Source organism: Erinaceus europaeus, chromosome 8 (genome assembly GCF_950295315.1).
Source record: "Erinaceus europaeus chromosome 8, mEriEur2.1, whole genome shotgun sequence".
NCBI lineage: Eukaryota > Metazoa > Chordata > Mammalia > Eulipotyphla > Erinaceidae > Erinaceus > Erinaceus europaeus.
Window position 1 is genome coordinate 11431125 of NC_080169.1, and position 18061 is coordinate 11449185.

General features: G+C 53.7%; 2 protein-coding genes across 4 annotated transcripts; both read right to left on the reverse strand.

The window, feature by feature from the left end:
- Window positions 1-7149: 7149 nt before the first annotated feature.
- THEM6 (thioesterase superfamily member 6) lies at window positions 7150-10338 on the reverse strand. 3 transcript variants are annotated; one of them, XM_060195897.1, is made up of 3 exons: window positions 9618-10338; window positions 8273-8425; window positions 7150-7312 (listed from the first exon to the last, which is right to left on the reverse strand). In XM_060195897.1, exons 1-2 carry the CDS (start codon window positions 10128-10130, stop codon window positions 8312-8314), a joined length of 627 nt encoding a protein of 208 aa, XP_060051880.1. In that variant the 5' UTR covers window positions 10131-10338; the 3' UTR covers window positions 7150-7312; window positions 8273-8311. The 3 variants fall into 3 exon arrangements, 2 of the variants coding, with proteins under 2 accessions (XP_060051880.1, XP_007535085.1); XR_009551130.1 differs by lacking the exon at window positions 7150-7312 and adding an exon at window positions 8731-9271 and having other exon boundaries at window positions 8338-8425; XM_007535023.3 differs by having other exon boundaries at window positions 7150-8425.
- Window positions 10339-14433: 4095 nt separating this feature from the next.
- Window positions 14434-17827, reverse strand: PSCA (prostate stem cell antigen). The gene is made up of 3 exons (XM_007535358.3): window positions 17723-17827; window positions 16189-16296; window positions 14434-15124 (listed from the first exon to the last, which is right to left on the reverse strand). Exons 1-3 carry the CDS (start codon window positions 17778-17780, stop codon window positions 14910-14912), a joined length of 381 nt encoding a protein of 126 aa, XP_007535420.2. The 5' UTR covers window positions 17781-17827; the 3' UTR covers window positions 14434-14909.
- Between the last annotated feature and the right edge of the window lie 234 nt (window positions 17828-18061).

Consider the following 18061-nt stretch of genomic DNA (forward strand, 5'->3'; position numbering starts at 1 on the left):
GACAACAACAATAATAACTACAACAATAAAACAACAAGGGCAACAAAAGGGAATAAATATAAAATAATTATAAAAAAAATTTTTTTTAAATTATCTCTTTATTGAGTGGATTAATGGTTTACAGTTGACAGTAAAATCCAATAGTTTTCACACATGTAACATTTTTCAGTTTTCCACATAACGATCTAACCCCCCACCTAGGTCCTCTTCTGCCATCATATTCCTGGACCTGAACACTCCTGCCCCCACCCCAGAGTCTTTTACTTTGGTGTAATACAACAAAGTGTGTTTTCCCTTCTGTTCTTATTTTTCAACTTCTGTCCATGAGTGGGATCATCCCATATTTATCCTTCTCTTTATGGCTTATCTCACTTAACGTGATTCCTTCAAGCTTCACCCAAGAGGAGGTGAAGGTGAATTCACCATTTAAAATAGCTGAATAGTATTCCATTGTGTATATAGACCACAACTTACTCAGCCACTCATCTGCTATCGGACACCTGCATTGCTTCCATGTTTTGACTACTACAAATTGTGCTGCTGTAAACATAGGCATACACAAATCTTTCTGGATGGGTGTGTTTGGCTCCAGGAAAGGAAGTACACGGTCATAAAATAGGTCTGCTTCTAGCCTTCTGAGAGTTCTCCCAGACTGCTCACTTCATGTATTTTCTGTCTTCAGTGACCCACCTACCCATCCTATCTATCCACCCATCTCTGGCCTCAGCAGCCTTCCTCCCATTCCATGACCCCTGGCCCTAAAATCAGAAGAATGATAATCCCACAATAATCTGTGCAGTAGCATCTGAGGACTTGGCAGGTTGTAGGACAGAGTGCCCACTGCTCAACTCTGCTTACCCAACTGGGCATCCACAGTCTGTCTGGACAGGCCTCCTCAGGACTCCCGGACACACACAAGTGAGTCTCAGAGTAGAATGTCTACACCCTGTCTTGCAGCTCAATGTCCAAGCACCCACCCAGGACACCCTGCCTGTAACATCATCACATTATAGGTTCAGAGGACTGGGAAGCAGGTCCCCAGTGCCAGAGGTCTGAAGGTCAGTCATCAGCAGCCCACAAGGGCATGACATGACCAGCACCCTTGGTCACCCAGGGTACCTAGCACAGGTGTTCCAAGTCTGACTCTAGGGGTCCAGGCAGTGGTGCACCTGGTTAAATGCACACATTACAGTGCGCAAGGATCCAGGTTCAAGGCCTTGGTCCCCACCTGCAGGGGGAAAGCTTCAAGAGTGGTGAAGTACAGAATTCCAATGTCTACGTCCTAAAGCCTCTGAAAGGCTAACACTTGACCTACCAGCCATTTGTGGAGGAGCTGACAGTGACGGAGGTGGTCCAGACACCCAAACTCACTGTCTTAGAAGAGGGCCCACACATAACACCTAAATCCCCACTTCACCTGGCCTGACTCCCACCTCCAGACTCTGCTCTGTGGATTCTGTCAGGCACACAGCAGGTAGGAAGTGTCTGGGCAGGTTAATAATCAGTGTACCTAATCAGAATGAATCAAATGGGTAATTTCTCAGTGGCCACCAGCAAGGCCTAAGCAACCAGGTACCAAGGATCCCCTTAGACCTGGGTCTGGAGGGTCCCCAAAACTGGGGGTTGCCATGACCAAAAGAACAGAGCTGGAACTGGAAGTTTAGGGGCTCAACAGAGGGTACGTCTGAGCTGTCAAGGGGAAGGAGAGCTTTCTCAGCCAAGGATGCTCCGGTATAATGGAATACCTGTCAAATAATGGGGCATGTGCAGGACAGCGGAGTGACGAAGGGGGCAGTCAGCAGTGGTGGCTTGCCACAGAGCAGGATGTATTGTGGAGACTGGGGTCCTCTGAGGGATGTGTAGAGGGTCTCACCCATGAGATTCTATGAATGATGCACCAAGCCACCCCTCCTGGTTCCTCCCACTTCCACCTCACTGACTCACAATTCTTTTTGACACCGCCCCTAAGGGGTGGGAGGACATGGCGAGGTATAAATCCCCAGGAGGCTGGCGCGGCTGCCTGCCTGGTTCCTGCACACTTGGGAATGGCCTCTCCTGGGTCTCTGCTGCCCCTGCTCTTCATTGTGGCCTCCTGCCTGCACTGTGGTGAGTGTGGATGCCGCCCTCCAGGGACTGAGGCTCAAGCCCGAATGATGTGACTTCACTTTACCCACTCATCAGTGGAGAGTGGGCTCAAACCCCCACTGGGTTCATGTTCCACACTCTAAAGGAGACTTCTGAGTTCAAGAGCCAGACTTGACTCTGGAACAGAGATCACAGCCTTCTGGGCCTTCCAGGCAGGGAAACTTGAGGCCTGGGCAGAGGAGTGAATTGCCAAGTCTTCCAGACAGGATTCTGAACCCTGAAGGATCCCAAGAAGGATCAGGAGGGAGAAGGGCTCCAGGTGGACCACAGGTTCCAGGGCTCAGTTGGGCTGTCTCCTCCTCCAGTCCTTCCTCTGTGGCTGGTGGGTGTATAGACAGATAGTGGATGGAGGGGTGGATGAGTAGATGATGATGGTGCAGTAGAGGGGTGAACAATGGATGGAAGGGTAGATAACTGGATGCTGGGTGGATAGGTGGATGGACAAATGATGGGTGGAAAGATAGATGGTTGAGTGATGGATGGAAGGCTGGATGAGTGGATAATGGGTAAAAGGGTGATGGGCAGGTAACAGATGACTGGAGGGCTGGATGGATGGAGGGAGGAGATAGAGGAGTGAGCAATGGATGGAGGAGTGGATTAACGGATGTCATGATGAATGGGTGGATGATGGATGGAATGGTGGGTGGATGGACGGAAGGGTGGATGGGAGGATAAGGGATGGATGGGGGGAATGAACAGGTGATGGATGATGGAATAGATGGAAAGATGGGGGGTAACCTTTTCTCCAGCCCCTCCTCTTTGGGCCAGGTTATTGAGCCTGCTCTCTGCCCCTTGCTCAGGTGAGGCCTTTAGGTGCTTCTCATGTGAAGAGCCCACACTCATTTCCTCCTGCATCAACATTACCCACTGCCAGCCACAGCATACAGCCTGCAGGACCACGGTGGTGATGGGCCGGTCAGGTGAGCAATCCGTGGGCTGCATCTGCTCTGGTCGCTATCTCAGGGCCAAAGCAAGGCTGGGATGAGATCCCAACCCCACTGTTTGGTGGGGGTCAGGGGAGTAAGGTAGCTTCAAGGAGGCAGGTCATGGCCAAGTACAGAAAGGCTGGGGAAGGTGCACAAAGCTGGGCAGGGGGCACTGACACCCACCTCTCCCCACCTCTGCAGAATACCCCTTCAACCAGAGTCCCCTGGTGACCAAATCCTGCTCCAGTTCCTGCCTGGCCAATGACCCTGACAGCATTGGGGACTCTAGCCTCATCTATTGCTGCTTCCGTGATCTCTGTAATTCTGTGGGGACCTCCAGTCTGCATGCAGGGACTCTGATCATCATACTGGGTGTCACCCTCCTTGGCCACTTTTTTTCCTGAAGGGCCTTGTCATCACCTATGCGTTCACAGCATAGCCCCAGGCCCGCTGGTCTCTGGTTACTCATGGGTTCCAAGAGGAGAGAATGGCATTTGGGGCACTGCTTGTTTCTGCTCCCTGAATTTGCAGAAAATAAACCCATCAAGGTTAGAGACAGTTCTCTCTTCTAAGGGCACGGAGCCTCAGGGGAGCTGCACTGCACTCAGGAATCCAAGAACCTAAGCCTGGCCCTATCAGGTCTGCCTGAGTCATTTCACAGAAGGCAAGGCACTGGACAGGGCTTGTGGGGGGAGGAGACAGGCATGACGGGGTGCTCTTTTGCAAGTCCTACAACATCTCGGCCTCACATTCTTTGCTCTGAGGTAAATCAGCCCACCCGAATCCCCTCCTCCCGGTCTTGAAGGGATTGTTCCTAGTGGATGAGAAAGAAGGGTGAGTTGGTTTCTCCCCAGTTCTGCCTGTCCAGTTTCAGGGGAGCTGGGGGGAGAGGTAAGTTGAAGTTCTAGTAGCCCACTAGCCATTCTTGTTCCAGCTTTAAGTGTGTACATGCATGTGTGCACGAGCGGTTGTGTAAGGATGCCCCTGGGCCTGCTGGTACCCATGAACCTCCTCTGACAAACGGGCTTTCTACATCCTTGGCCCTCGGGTAGCTGAGATCAGATGAAGTCATGCTAACGGAAAATGTTGCTGCGCCAGCTTGTCCCAGAAGCCTGGGCTGTTCTGGGCTCCATGCCAGGCTGGACTCAAGTCTCTGCCAGGGGATGGACAGCATTGTCCTCAGGGGCTGACCCTGCAGAAGTCCTGAGGACCCCAGAGGCTCACCCAGCTCCTGCCACTCACCCTCTGTGGCCCTCCAGCACTCCTTCCTCACCCTGAGCATGGGGGTGACATGGGTGGGCCTGGCCTGCTGGACACACCTGAGCGAATGAGACAGCTGCAAGTGTCCCTCAGAGTCCTAGAGAGTTTCGTCTGGAAAAAGGTAGAGGTCAGAGGTGAGTGCCCATCTGGACGCATTTCTGAAGACCCAGGGCAGAAGCCTCCTCTACAACATACCCTGCAGGACACCACCCCCCATACAGACACACACACACACACACACACACACACACACACACACACACACACAGACATTGGCTAATACCCACATCCACAAGTCCCCTCAACTATGGTCTGCCAGGATTTGAAGGCAAGGGGCTAGGGCCACTGCCTCATCAAGGCATGCGAGGAAGCCCACAGCTGCAGGGCCCCCAAGAGCTGCAAAGTGTGGGGGCTCCTGCAAGATGCAGAGGATTCCAGGGCCTAGGAGTCATGGCTGCCCCCTTGTGGAAGATAAGTGTAGTAAGTCAGGCAGGCAATGGGTTACCACCAGCATCTCTGAGCTGTGCTGACACTGCCAGCAGAGGGTACCCGCCCTCCATGGACCAGTGCACAGAATGCAGTTCCAGAACTGGAGGGGTGTGGGGGGGATGCAAAGTCCTGTCCCTTGAGGAGTTGGGAAGTTGCAGATGTGGGTGGGTGAGGTCTGAGGAGGATACACCAGACATGTGGACAATAGGAGAGATGGCCACCATGGGTAACTGGCTCCCACTGGTTTGGGGGTAGTGGTGCTCAAACCCCCATCAGCAAGAAGAAGCAAGTATGTGCTGCCTTCCACTAAGTTCAAATTGCCTACAGGAGTGGTTGGAGATACCCCTCTCCCCGCCCCAAACACACACACACACACACACACACACACACACACACACACACACACATAGGGAAGTCCTCAACTGCTGGATGCCTGTCCCTCAGAGGCAGGGCCCCTGGCATGGTTCTGCCATGATGCCCATCTTATACAGGTCCACTGGGATTGATCCCTTTCTTCTCATGATCCTGATGGCCAGAGATTGGCAGCCAGAACCTCTCCACCCCACATCCAGCTTCCCTGACCTCCCTAGCAATGAGAACACCTTTCCAGTCTGCCTGCCTGACCCTAGTCAGCACCATGAAGTCTTCTTGTACCACTTCCTCACAGATACTGTGGGGAGGCGGTGTATGTGTGTGTGTGTGGGGGGGTGTCCTCATGGCCGGCCATCATTGTGGGAGAGAGGCAGGAGGACAGGGCTCAAAGTGGAGAGGGAGGGATGGTTTCAGTCAAGAAATCAACACATGTTGTAATGCACAAAGACCTGGGTTCAAGCCCCTGGTCCCCAACTACAGGGGGGGAACTTCATTAAGTGATGAATCAGTGCTGCAAATATCTCCCTCCCTAGGTCCCCTTACCTCTCACTTTCCTTCCATCCTATGAAAATAGTAAGTTCAAAAGAAAGCCTACACCAGCTGAGTGCAGGTCCAGTCAGATGGTCTCTTCAACCTCAGCAGTCAAGCCTGTGTCACAGTGAATTGATTCCACCTAGGAAGCAGGTGGCAGGTGCACTTTCAAAGTCTCAGCCCCAAGCCAGCAGCTCCGCAACAAGAGTTCAGCCCTGTTCTCTACCATGTTCCTAGTCACGTCTCCTCTGCCCTGCCCACCTGCTGGGGCACCTGCCTTCAAGCAGACAAGCAGGCCTGATCCTCTAGCCATTGCCACCGGCTGCCCTGAGAACAGTGGACACACCATAAGCGTGCACATACACACACCCCAGGCAGAGCAGGCTAGGCCCAGTCACCCTGCCCTGCCCACTCCAGTTCCCACCCGGCACTGAAGTTTCCGCTGGCCACAGAAACACCCCCTGGATCTGGAACACCCGTGTGCACTTCCATCCCCAACTACAGTCCCAAGAGGAACTAGTCCTCAGCTAGCAACCTGGACTCTTGCACAAGCCACTCCCACTTCACTCTACGTGGCTCTGGTTCTTTGTGTTACGGCTCCTCCAGGCTTGAAAGGGCCTGTGTAACAGGCATTCTGTGTGGATGACCAAGAGCCCATAGCACCACCCTCCCACCAAGCAGATGGTCTGCCTCCCCCTAACCTGCCACCAGCCTTAGCCAGTCCAGGGACCAGCCCTTACATCCAGCCCCACAGCTAGAGTTCCCCCCATTGTCCTCACAGCCCTGACCTCCCTGCCACCTCTTCAGGACTGATAATCCCCCAGTCCACCTGCCTGAGAGAACCAGCCAGCAGTAACAAGGGTGAGCGGCTGACTGAGGGTCTTCACTGATGACCGCTGCTGACTCAGTGGTTTCTAGTGCTTCATCTTTCCCAGGGAAAGCGTGGGCCTCCTGGGCAGGTGGTCAGAGTGGGAACAAGACCACTTTCCATTATTCATTGGTGCTATGGCCTGGGGTCCTGCTCCCCCATCTTCTTCCAGGGGCCTGCTGAACAGTTAGGCTCAGCCCACATGTTAACACCCACGGACATCTGCCCCTCAACTACCACCCACAATCATGCCCAGATGACCCCAGAAGCCTGCGTGACCTGGGACTTGATTCTAGGATCAGATGGGAACCTGGGTCAGACATCCGAAGAGGAGAACAAGGAGAAGGCCAGGGCTAGAAGTGGGTCCACGTGAGAAGCTCCTTTCTGTCCTGAGTCTTCTGTGGGGGCGGGGGAGATGCTGACAATTCCTGCTAAGCAGGCTGTCCCCCTGGAGTACAAACCTGGCCAGCCCCCTCCATGTCAGAATACACACTAGTAAGGGGACTGCTATTTCTCCGAGTGGCCAGGACTTGGGAAAATGAGAAGCTCCCCACACACTCACATTTAAGGTCCTTTTAATTGTGGTCTTGTTTTAAATAAGACAGAAACATTTCAGCTCTCCTGTGGTGGCTGTAAGGCAAACAACAGCGTGGGGGCGAGCAAGGAATGGAAGTGTAGTTGTGCTCCAGGCTCCTGCTCCAGATGGCCTTCCTGGACTATCCTGTCTTGGGCAAGGAGACAGTCCCTCGGGCCTGCCTGTTGAGCAGTGGGGCAGAGGCAGGCTAGCACAGCATCCTCATAGTCACACATGCAAGAAAGCAGAATCCCCCCAACCAGGGACCCTGATCCAGTATTCCTGCCAGTCAGGGAGAAGAGGTGTGAGGCAGAGTCCTTGCTTGGTCCTAGGCATTCCGGGCCACTCTCAGTGCTCTCTAGGCCTCCCTCTCCTCTGCTGGAAGGTAATTGGTTCTGAGGTAAAGTCAGCCCCAAGGGAAAAGCGGGACCAAAACAGGCAGCCTATGGGCACCAAGGGGTGTGGAGAGGCAGGGGCAAGATGCACAGAGTACCAGGGCAGGACTCCATTGCCCGCTCTGTGCCACCATAGGTAGCAGGCCCCATTGGGAATCACCCAATAACAGGAAGTTCCCCACCATCACAGGCATCCCCACCATGTGTTCTGTACTGGTCCTAGCACACCTCCCAGACACAAATCTCCCAACCAGGAGCCCAAATAGCCAGGCCTCCCTCCTGGTGTGGTCTTCAGATGGCCTGGGCCCTCCCTCCTAGATTCTATCCTGGGCTGGTCCCCCTCTCTCCCACACAGCCAGAGGGATCTGCCCTGAGATACTACTCAGACCGTTCAAAGCTCCATGTGTGACGACCGGGAGACCTAAGTCTTGTTGTGCCCCCCCAGGAAAGCCTGCAGCCAGGGCTCTGGGACCACTCTGCCACACACTCCGCCTTGAGGGCAAACCTAGGCCAAGGCACCCTGTTACCCCATCTCCTACCCAGTGTGGGGTGAGTTAAGAGAGCAGCCATGAAGAAATGGGGACAAGGGACCTGAGTGTGGGAAAGCAGCTGGGCTGGTCACCAGGCAGTACCAGCTGGTAGCAAGCCCAACCAGACTATCCCAACCCGTTCTGCACCTGCCCATGGCAGGCAGAAATGGGTGGACGATTACCCCCAGGTGGAAGCTGGCAGGTAGATGGGCAGGGGGTAGTCACTGGTCTTTAGCTGTGTCACCGAGCCCGCTCTCTGCCCGGAGCAGCTGGCTGCTGGTCTCATTGTAGGTGATCCAGTGCTTCAGGTCCTCTGGCAGCTCGGGGGGCTCCACCTACAGCAGAAAAGGAGGTGAGACACCCATGAGCCACTGCGACTCAGGGAAAAGCACAGGGAGGGCATGCCCCCTAGCCCAAGCACCTTCCAGTTTAGATCTGGCTGCCCTGAGCTTCCCCTGCAGTAAAATTTCGGTGTCGTCCTCTCCTCTGCCTACTAGGTGGTCCCTGCTCTCAGCCCATGGACTCAAAGCCTCACTGCGCACCCACCTCTTTCCAGACTTCCCCAAGAAGCCTCTCTCACCACCGGGGTGTTCCTGACTCAATGGAAACAGGGAGCCCAGGAACTGAAACCCAGACCTACTGTGCAGTGCTTGGCAGCTCCCAGCCCTCTCTGAGCCCCAGTTTCCCATCTCTGTTTTGGGGGAAGAGATAACCTTTCACAATTGAGGGGAGCCTGTGACTAGACTGATCAGGAGACCAAAGGATACTGCCCCGACTGGAGGCACTAAAGTGTGGTAGACCTGGCTTTGGCACAGAGGCTCCAGGCAAGAACGTTTTGCAGAAGCCTGCCCTGGCAACCATTATACAGTAATGCCAGGTCATCCCGGGGGGCTGGTTGCTATGCTTCAGTGGCCACTGACGCCAGAGAAGGCTCAGGGGAAGGCCCTCCAGCCCCAAGCAGGCAGTATCAACCAGCTTCCCTCCAACTAGAAGGGGCAGAAAGGCTTGTAGGTCTCAGTAGCTCCATTCCCCCAACCCCATGATTTGGGGACACAGCCTCTCAGCTATAAACTGTGTGAATGAGGGGTACTTCTTAGGTCCTTGAGAACTTCCAACAGCCACTTCTCATTGCCATTCCCTTTCTATGTGCAGAACCAAGGACCAGAGAGTGTGGTTCCATTCTGCACACACAACAGCATTAGGATCTTCGGTGGTTGGGGGGTAGGGGTGAGTGGGGGGAGGTCTACGGTCTAGTCTGGATTTCCCTGTTCTAGAAAAAGTGGAGGGTAGAACGTGGAACCTAGAGGGGGCAAGTTAAGAAATGGCGGAGTGGAGCACATGCTAAATCTGACCTTGAACCATTGATTGTGGAGAGAGTAGCGAAAGAGGTGGAGGTCCTGAAAGTTCCCAGTAAAGAAGGTTCGGACTCCAGAGGAAAGGGATAGAGTAAGTGGGGCGCGCAGGTCCGTGCGGGTACCCAAAGGAACCGTTAGCAGCCCATGGGGAGGAGAAGAGAGGGGGACTCACCCTTCGTTTGCACAGGTGTTGCACAACGCGCTCCGGCGTGGTGCCCAGCACGTGCTGGCGGGAGCGCAGCAGCGCGCACAGGAAGCCATCGCGCAGGCTGACGAAGCGGGCCTCCAGGTAGAAGGCACGGTCGTCCCAGCCCAGCAGGCGGGTGCGCACCTCGAAAGGCTCCAGCAGGCGCAGCGAGCGGCGGTAGCGCGCACAGGAGGCGGCCAGCACCGCGTGCGCCCCGAGCGCGCGCAGCGCCCCCAGCACCCCGCAGCGGGTTAGGTGCGCGGCGCGCGCCACGTCGGCTTCGCGCAGGTAGCGCGCGTTGTTCATGTGCAGCAGCAGGTCCAAGTCCGAGGGCAGCACACGGCCAGAGTACCGCTGCTCCGCCAGCAGGTCAGGGACGCGCGGCTGTAGCAGGCGCGCTCGCAGCACGGCGCACGGCACCCGCACCAGGTACCAGCCGTCCAGCAGCGCGAAGTAGGCGAGTGCCAGGGCGAGCACGGCCGCGAGCAGCTCCAGCATGGTGGCAATGGCAGGCGCACCGTGCAGTGGAGCCCGCAGCGCCGATGCCCGCACCCAGGCCGGCTAGACCCGGAGCACAAGAGCGCAGCCGGAATGAACCACTTCACTAAGCCGGCTGAGGGGGAGACACGCCGCAGGCGCCAACCGGCGCCGCAGACCAAAATCCTGTCCTTCTCGCCAGTCTCCCCCCGGGGCCCTCAGTGGTCCGTCCCGCCCCCACCGCTTTCGCTTTTCCCAGAGCAGGCGACGCTCAGCGCCTACGCCACAGTGGCCCCTGGCGGGCACGCCCAGTACTGCAGATACTATCACTGCGGACGCTAATCCGCTGTTCTGGGGCTGAGGTCTTTCAGACCTCTCTGCTCCTCCCCCCTGGAGGGTCCAATTGGCGAGGAGATTCAGCCTTTATTTCAGTAGAGGTAAAGGCTCCAGCACATGCCCGATTCGGGCAAAGGGACTTTGCAGGAGAAATGGCACAGCCCGGCTCCCAAAGGCGCTGCTTTGAGATTGGACTGGAAACTGACCCTCCAGCTTCCAGACTCTCCAGTCAGCAGAACGACTCCCCCCAAGGAGTCTGCAGGGGATGCAAGGCGCATGACAAAGTGTCCTTAATCCATCTTTTTAGTTCCAGCCTGGGACCTCATTACCTTCCCCCCACACAAATACATTCACCCCATCCCACCCCCCAAAGATTCTGGTAACTTTCAGACTCTTCTAAGCATTTCTGCACACTGTCTCTGTGGACACTGGAGCTCTAGAGTTGGAGAGGGAGGAAGGGAGTAAATGTAAATGACTCAGCAATGGATTCACAGCAGATGGAGCCAAGTGTCTCAAGCCCTTGGGATATCAGCCCAGCTGACTGTCACACTCTGTTCCATGACCCTCCTGACTGTGAGGTTGGGAGGGGACGAGAGATTTGCGAAAGCTCCGTCATCTCTCAAGTACCCATCCCCCCTCCCTCCCCCCATTTTCATAATGGCTTGCAGGGGACCTTGGAGGCTGCCACACTGGTCTGCCCCGGAGTCTCCTAATGGGGTGGGTTTCTGGAGCTGCTGGCTCACTGTTTCGACTTTGAGAGCACAGGTGGCTTTGGTCCAGCTCCCCCCCCCCCCCCCCCAGTCAGGCGTCCTCTGGGATCAGGAGTTTCACAGATCTGGGTTTGCCTGCATCTCCGGATCTGCTTGGACATCCCCACGCACAGACTTCATTCCTTATCAGGATAGATTCAGCTGCCCTAGGAAGCCCAGGCGTGAGAAGGGCCTTCTCCACACCTTGTTCTCACCTGTCCTTGTCTCAGCTTGGCTCTGAGTTATCTGTCTTGAGAGTGGGACTGCTCTTCAAGGTGGAGAAACTGACATGTCTTTTGAACCCCCTAGGCTACTGCTCTGAGATTACAGCCTGTCAGGAACCAGGAGGTCCCAGTTCCCATGGGAGGGGCTCATAGTTAGTGGGCTAGAGTGTGAAGAGCTTCCAAGACTCATCCTCCCTCTATGTCGGTTGGCAAACCTCAGGGCCCACCTCTTGCCCCTGCACCAGGCTAGAGAACCCTGATCCTTCGCCGCACCCCCCATCAAGGAACACATCAATCCCAACGAGCGTGGGCATTTGGGGGGAGTTGCAGGAGGACTAGATGGAGGCCAGGTCAAGTCCTGGAGTCCCTCTCTCCACCTCCCAAGACCCTGGCTTGGAATATCCGCACCGCGGAGCCGTGGAGGTGCTTTGGAAGGGTACTCCTGAAGGCCTTCGATTTCGCGTTGTGACAGATGAGAAGCAGATCGCCAGAATAAATTCCAGCAGTCCAGCTTGAGTTCCTGGCTGCAGTACAGGGCGCGCTCAGGATGCAGCCCCGGGGAACAAGAACCCAGGGAGGCCCCGCCCCGAGCCCACCTAAGCCCCGCCCCGAGTCCCTGCAGAGACTCCGCCCCAGGCCCCTCCCGGAGCCCCGCCCAGGTCCCTGCGGTGACAGTTCTGGGTTCCACTTTGACCCCACCCAGGTCCCGCCCCACCCCTGCAGAGACTTTGTCCAGGCCCCGCCCCACTTAACCCAGCACCTTCCCAGTCCCACCCAGACTCTACCCACCTCCCCTTGGCGCCTCCCCAGGCCCAGGCTGGGTTTCCCTGGGAGCTGTGAACTATGTCCAGACTTCCCCGTGGCTCCTTCCACAGTCGCCCGCTCATCTCAGCAGCTCGGTGCTGTACTGATGCAGGTGATCTAAACCCAACCTGCAGGCTTGCTGTCACAGCAAATCCTAGTTGAAGAGTCTCCCTGCAGCCTGAGGGCGGAGTAGGGGTCGAAAGGACACTGACCTGTTTGTCTGCAATGTAAACTGGGGTCCGTGAAGACTTGAGGACAAACACTCTGGCTGAGCTAAATCTCCCGGGGAGGGCATCATCAGACTCATTGTAGTGGCGATGTAACCAAAAATAGACAAGGAAGCAGATTGAAAGTAGATCAGAAAATTAGATTGAGAAAAATAGATTAGTAGAAAACAAAGAATTAGAATGTATAAAAACAAGTTAGGTCAGACCACTCCGTCATATGTAGAGTGAAATATTCCATCCGCTGAACAATGTACCTGCTAGTTGAAAACATCATTGTTATTGATGGTGGTGGGTTGCAAAATTCCCTGTAACTGTAACCACAAGAGCTAACTGCTTTGAATTTTGCTTCTGTACTTCCTGGCTTGCTTGCTCGCTTGCGTTTATAGACTTGGAATAGACTATAAAAGACAGTTTAATCCAAGGTTGGGGGCTGAGCATTTTCTCTGGAGTATTCCAGGCTCTGGCCCACCAGTGTCATAAACTTCTCTTTACGCCTATCTTGGTCTCCCCCTTGTTACTGGTTGTGCATCATCTCCAGCTGCTGGGGTTGGGGGTGGGGTTGCTGGCCAGATGCCCACTCAGAAAAGCCCCTGGAGCCTACCCTCTTGAAGTAGTGAGGAAGTGAGGACATGGAAAGCTCTAGAAAGTGCCTAGCAGTGGGATGAAGGCACGTAGTATTATTGCCACCTTGTATTAAAGACCTGGAGGGAGCAGGATGACATCTGTACATGGCCCTATAAAAGGCAATTGAAAAGACGAAGCTTTCATGCCTGAGGTTTTGAGATCCCAAGTTCAGTCCCCAGCATCAATATAAGCCAAAGCTGAACAGCACTCTGGAAAATTAATAAAATAATAATAATAATAGTAATAATAATAATAATGAGCCGGGTGGTGGTGCACCTGGTAAAGTACACACATTATAGTGCACAAAGACGGGGTTCAAGCCCCCCAGTCCCCATATACAGGGGAAAAGCTTTGAGTGGTGAAATAGTGCTGCAGGTGTCTCTCTGTCTCTCTCCCTCTCTATCTCCCCTTCCTCTTAATTTCTGGCTGTCTCTATCCAATAGAGGGGGAAGGATGTTGAGGCTATCCCTGATGCCTCTTTGGGTCTATGCCATGCAGAGGAGACACATGAACTAGGAAGGGTATAAGAACAGCTCAAGTAGTCAGAGGACACTTCAGTCTTTGGGAGTCCAGACTCTACCAGGCAGGGACTGCTTCCTTCTCCCTAGTCCTAGGTGCAAACAATGCTCAAACATTGAGCTCAGGACCCTTCCCCAGGGCATGGCTTATATGTACCTGCCGAAGACATTGAGTCTCCTGGCTTCTGCAGAGACTTTTCTGGTCACACTGACCTCTGGGACTTGCTTCTTGTTCTCGTAATATGGGCACTCCAGAGATGAGGAAGAACTGTCTTGTAGTGTGGGTTTTTGCTGAGTGTCTGAAGACTTCCAACAAACAAGTATAAGCATACAGAGGAGCCTCAAGACAAAGGGACATGAAGTAGAATAAGACATGAGGATTTCCCACCTAGAAACAGCCCACTCTACAAAGTCTCTGGGTCTGTCTTCACAGAAGAAGGCCTTCAGTATGAGTGCTTGAAACCCAGAGAGGTTGGGGGCCAGGTGGTGGCACACCTGATTGAGCACACGTTACAGTATTAAAGGACCCCAGTCCCCACTTGAAAGGGGAAAATTTTGTGAGTGTGAAGCAATGTTGCAAGTGTCTCTCTCCCTTCTGTCAGACCCTTCCCTCTCAATTTATGGCTGTCTCTTAACAAATAAATAAAGATAATTAAAAGAAAGAAAGAAACTCAGAGAGGCTGAACAGGGCGTTTGAGTTCTCTTGGAAAACTAGCAATATCCAGAGACACTCATCCCTCCATGCCAGATGCCAGAGCCTGACCACAGGACTAAAGGCACAGTCATACCCACAGATGGACACTGTATTTCATTCCACACTGAGAGCACACATAGACACAAGCTATCTGCTGCTATGTCACCTAGTTTTTATTAAGGATTTACTATGTGCTGGGGTTGCAGCCCCAGGGCCTGTGAACATGGAAAGTCCCCACCCTCTCACCCACCCAGGCTCATCTCCTGGGGGCTCCCCAGGAAGGACCTCACACTCCCTGCCTTGATTCTGGGTACATTTCATCTCAGCCCCTGTGGGGCCCTCCCCTTGTGAAGTGTGGCGACATCCTGGGCTTGGTTTTGGAGGTTTACTGGAAGAAGAGGTGACTGATTAAGGGCTAAGGGTAGGTGGGGAGATGGGGCAGTGGAAACAGGAGCAAATCAGCACGTCACTATCGCTCCAGGGTAGGAGTTAGACAGTAGACCCACAGGGAACCTGGGAAGGCTGGAAAGTACAAGGGGTTCAGCTTGGTCTGAGTTAGGGTCCAGGAAAGGCCTCAGCTGCTTCGGTGTGCATCTGAGTGTACCTCCCTGGTCATGCAGGAGCCTACAGCTGCCCAGATCCCCAGACCAGCAAGCCACCAAGTGTGGTGATAAGTGCTAGAATGACACTAACAGATGACAGGGCCTGGGTCCCACTGACATTGCACAAGTTGGTGGAGCAGCACGTGACATTCTTCTTGCCCACAAGGTAATCCTTGAACTCTTCTTTACAATTCACGCTGCAACCTTTGTTGAAGATGGTCAGGAGTCCAACAGCATCTGGAGAGACACGAAGACCCCAGGCTAAGGCAAGGTCCTGGACATTCATCTACCTGGCCTCATGTAGCCACAGCCCCTCTCATTCCTATTCTAACACACCTCCAGAGTCACTTAAGATTAGTCTCACACGTTAGGACATGATAGGACAGGGGCCTGATCTCACTCGTGTTCACAGGCCTTGGACAGCCATCCCTTGATCTGGGTTCCAGAGGTTTTAATGAGAGTGTGGATGAAGATGGATAGACGAGTGATGGGTGGGCAGATGGATGGATAGATGGTGAGTAGGTAGGTGGATATGAAAATGGATGGATGGGTGTTGGATAAAAGATGGGTATGAGGATGAGTGAATGGATAAATGGTGGATGGATGAATATGAAGATGAATGCATAGATAGGGGATGGGACGAAGGAAGGATGGGTGCATGGGTGGATGGATGGATGAATAGTAGAAGGAGATATGGGTGGATGGATGAGAGGATGGATGGATGGATGAGGGGATGGATGGATGGATGGATGGATGGATGGTGGGTAGAGAGGTACATGGAGTGATAGATGAACAACTCTTGGATGGATGGATGGATAGATGGATGGATGGATGGATGGATGATGGGTAAAGAGATGCATAGAGTGACAGGTGGACAACAGCATGATGGGTGGAGGGGTGGCAAGATGGGAATCTGAGTGGTCCGGGAGGTGGCACAGTGATAAGGCTTTGGACTTGAAGCATGAGGTCCTGAGTTCGATCCCCGGCAGCACATGTGCCAAGTGATGTCTGGTTCTTTCTCTCTCCTATCTTTCTCATTAACAAATAAATAATTTTTTAGAAAAAAATATGGGAATCTGAGCACCTGTACCTGTGTGTGAATAGAAGCAAGTGAACAGAGGGACAGGTGAGCAGGTTGACCGAGGATGAACATCCCAGTGGTAGAAACTCAAACCCAGGTGTTCTTTTTCCTCCCTCCCAACTGAGAGAAGGTGCCAATGGCCTGGGGTGTTGCTGGAACAAGAGGCAGAACTCTAGGTTGGGTCACAAGGAGGACAGGGTGAGGCAGCAGGGCTACTCACTGATGCGCTCAGTTTGGCACTGTGTTTCCTCCCGGGTGCAGTTCTGTATGGACCGGCAGTTGGCACCATTTGTGTTCCCCCGGCAGAAGTAGCACTCCAAGGCGGTGCCTGGGGCAGAGAGGAGAAAGTCAGAGAAGTGACCAGCTGTACTCCCTGGGGGCAGCACAAGGCAGGGGCAGCACCAGGCAGAGGACTTGCCAGCTTCCTGTGTGCCATACAGAACATGTAGAGTGTTGTTTGGACCTCTGTAGCTGCTGGGTATGTGGGCAGGTGGCATGTGCGGTGTTCCTTACAAAGAGGACCCTGCACTGCTGCCCAAAGCACCAGAAAGGCTTCCCTGGCTCCTCCCGTCCTGTGCCAGGGATCACCAATGCCTCAGCAGCCCCCTTAAGACCCAAAGCTCTGTTAATGCCCATCTTCTGTTTTCTTTTTTTCTTTGTCATTTATTTTTAACTGTCACCAGGGGTTTCTCTCCACTATTTTCACTAGATAGAAATTGACAGGGTGTGTGGAGTTGTACCCCTCTTATCTTTTGGTTTTGTCAGTGTTTCCTTTTTATAAGTAAAATTTAAAAAAAATAGAAATTAAAAAAAGAAATTGACAGGGGAGAGGGAGATAGAGGGGAGAGAGAGAGAGAGAGAGAGAGAGAGGGAGAGAGACCTGCAGCACTACTTCACCACTTCTGGACCTTCAGGTGGGGACTGCAGGCTTGAACCTTGCTAATGGTAAGTTGTGTGCTTAACCAGGCTGGGCACTAATGCCCAAATATTGGCTCCTAATACTAAAATTCTTTTTTAAAATATTTATTTATTTATTCCCTTTTGTTACCCTTGTTGTAGTTATTATTGTTGTCGTAATTGTTGGATAGAACAGAGAGAAATGGAGAAAGGAGGGGAAGACAGAGGGGGAGAGAAAGGTAGATACCTGCAGACCTGCTTCATCACCTGTGAAGTGACTCCCCTGCAGGTGGGGAGCCGGGGGCTCGAACCAGGATCCTTAAGCCGGTCCTTGCACTTTGCGCCACCTGCGCTTAACCCACTGTGCTACTTCCCGACTCCCCCTAATTCCCAAATTCTAAGAGGGGAAGGGATGGCAAGGCCCAGAGAGGGGACTGACTGAGTACCCCAAGTAGGGAAGGGTGTGGATAGGTGCTATGTCAGCTAGCATCCTCAGTGCAGAAGCCTAGCCCAGTATACCCACACTTGGCCAGGGAGCAAGACTGGGTTCCAGTGTCTCCCCATTTCATTCTTCCACCTTCCCACTGTGGTGCTCAAATGGAGATCCTTTACTCCTGGGCCACCCACATCCCTTAAAGGCTCTCTGCATCTGTCTGTCTGTCCCACCTTCCTCCCTATAAGGCAGCAGCTAGAGACACAAACCGCAGCTTCACCAGCAGCTGTCACAGAGATGATCGAGTAAAACCCCTCCTGACTGCCTCCCCTTCCTTTGTTCCATCTGCTTGCTTCTCCCCTCCTCCCTGTAGTGGCCTGATCTCCCTCAGTGGTCCTCGTCCCCAGGTCAGAGGAGGTCTCACCTGTGTGCAGAGCCCAGCCAGCGGCCAGCAGGAAGAGGAGAACAGCCTTCATGGTCATACACACACCAAAGTGGAGGAGCCCTTGGGGCTTTTATCCGCTTCTACTGGCCACTGCCCTGGGCCAACACAGGTGAGGGCGGGCTGATCTCAATCTCTTGCATACTGTCACCTAGGCTACACTTGGCAGGCTTTTTTTTTCCCCCTCTTAACTTTGTGGTTCTTTGTTCTTTTTTGTTCTTCCTTCTGCTATGGGGTGGGGGAAGCAGGCTATGCCCGCTGTCTGTGTGGGTGTCAGTTGGGGATGGGTAAAAGGCCCCTTACCAGGGTGTAGGGGAAAGA

What these genes read in the sequence shown, in the direction of transcription:
- PSCA (XM_007535358.3), bottom strand. Translation starts at nt 17,780, where the DNA reads ATGACCATGAAGGCTGTTCTCCTCTTCCTGCTGGCCGCTGGCTGGGCT. An exon ending in TGGCTGGGCTCTGCACACAG is followed by an intron (nt 16,297 to 17,722) that starts GTGAGACCTCCT and finishes TCTCTGCCCCAG; the next exon opens with GCACCGCCTTGGAGTGCTAC. An exon ending in GTGCCAAACTGAGCGCATCA is followed by an intron (nt 15,125 to 16,188) that starts GTGAGTAGCCCT and finishes GTGTCTCTCCAG; the next exon opens with ATGCTGTTGGACTCCTGACC.
- THEM6 (XM_060195897.1), bottom strand. Translation starts at nt 10,130, where the DNA reads ATGCTGGAGCTGCTCGCGGCCGTGCTCGCCCTGGCACTCGCCTACTTC. An exon ending in AACACCTGTGCAAACGAAGG is followed by an intron (nt 8,426 to 9,617) that starts GTGAGTCCCCCT and finishes TTTCTGCTGTAG; the next exon opens with GTGGAGCCCCCCGAGCTGCC.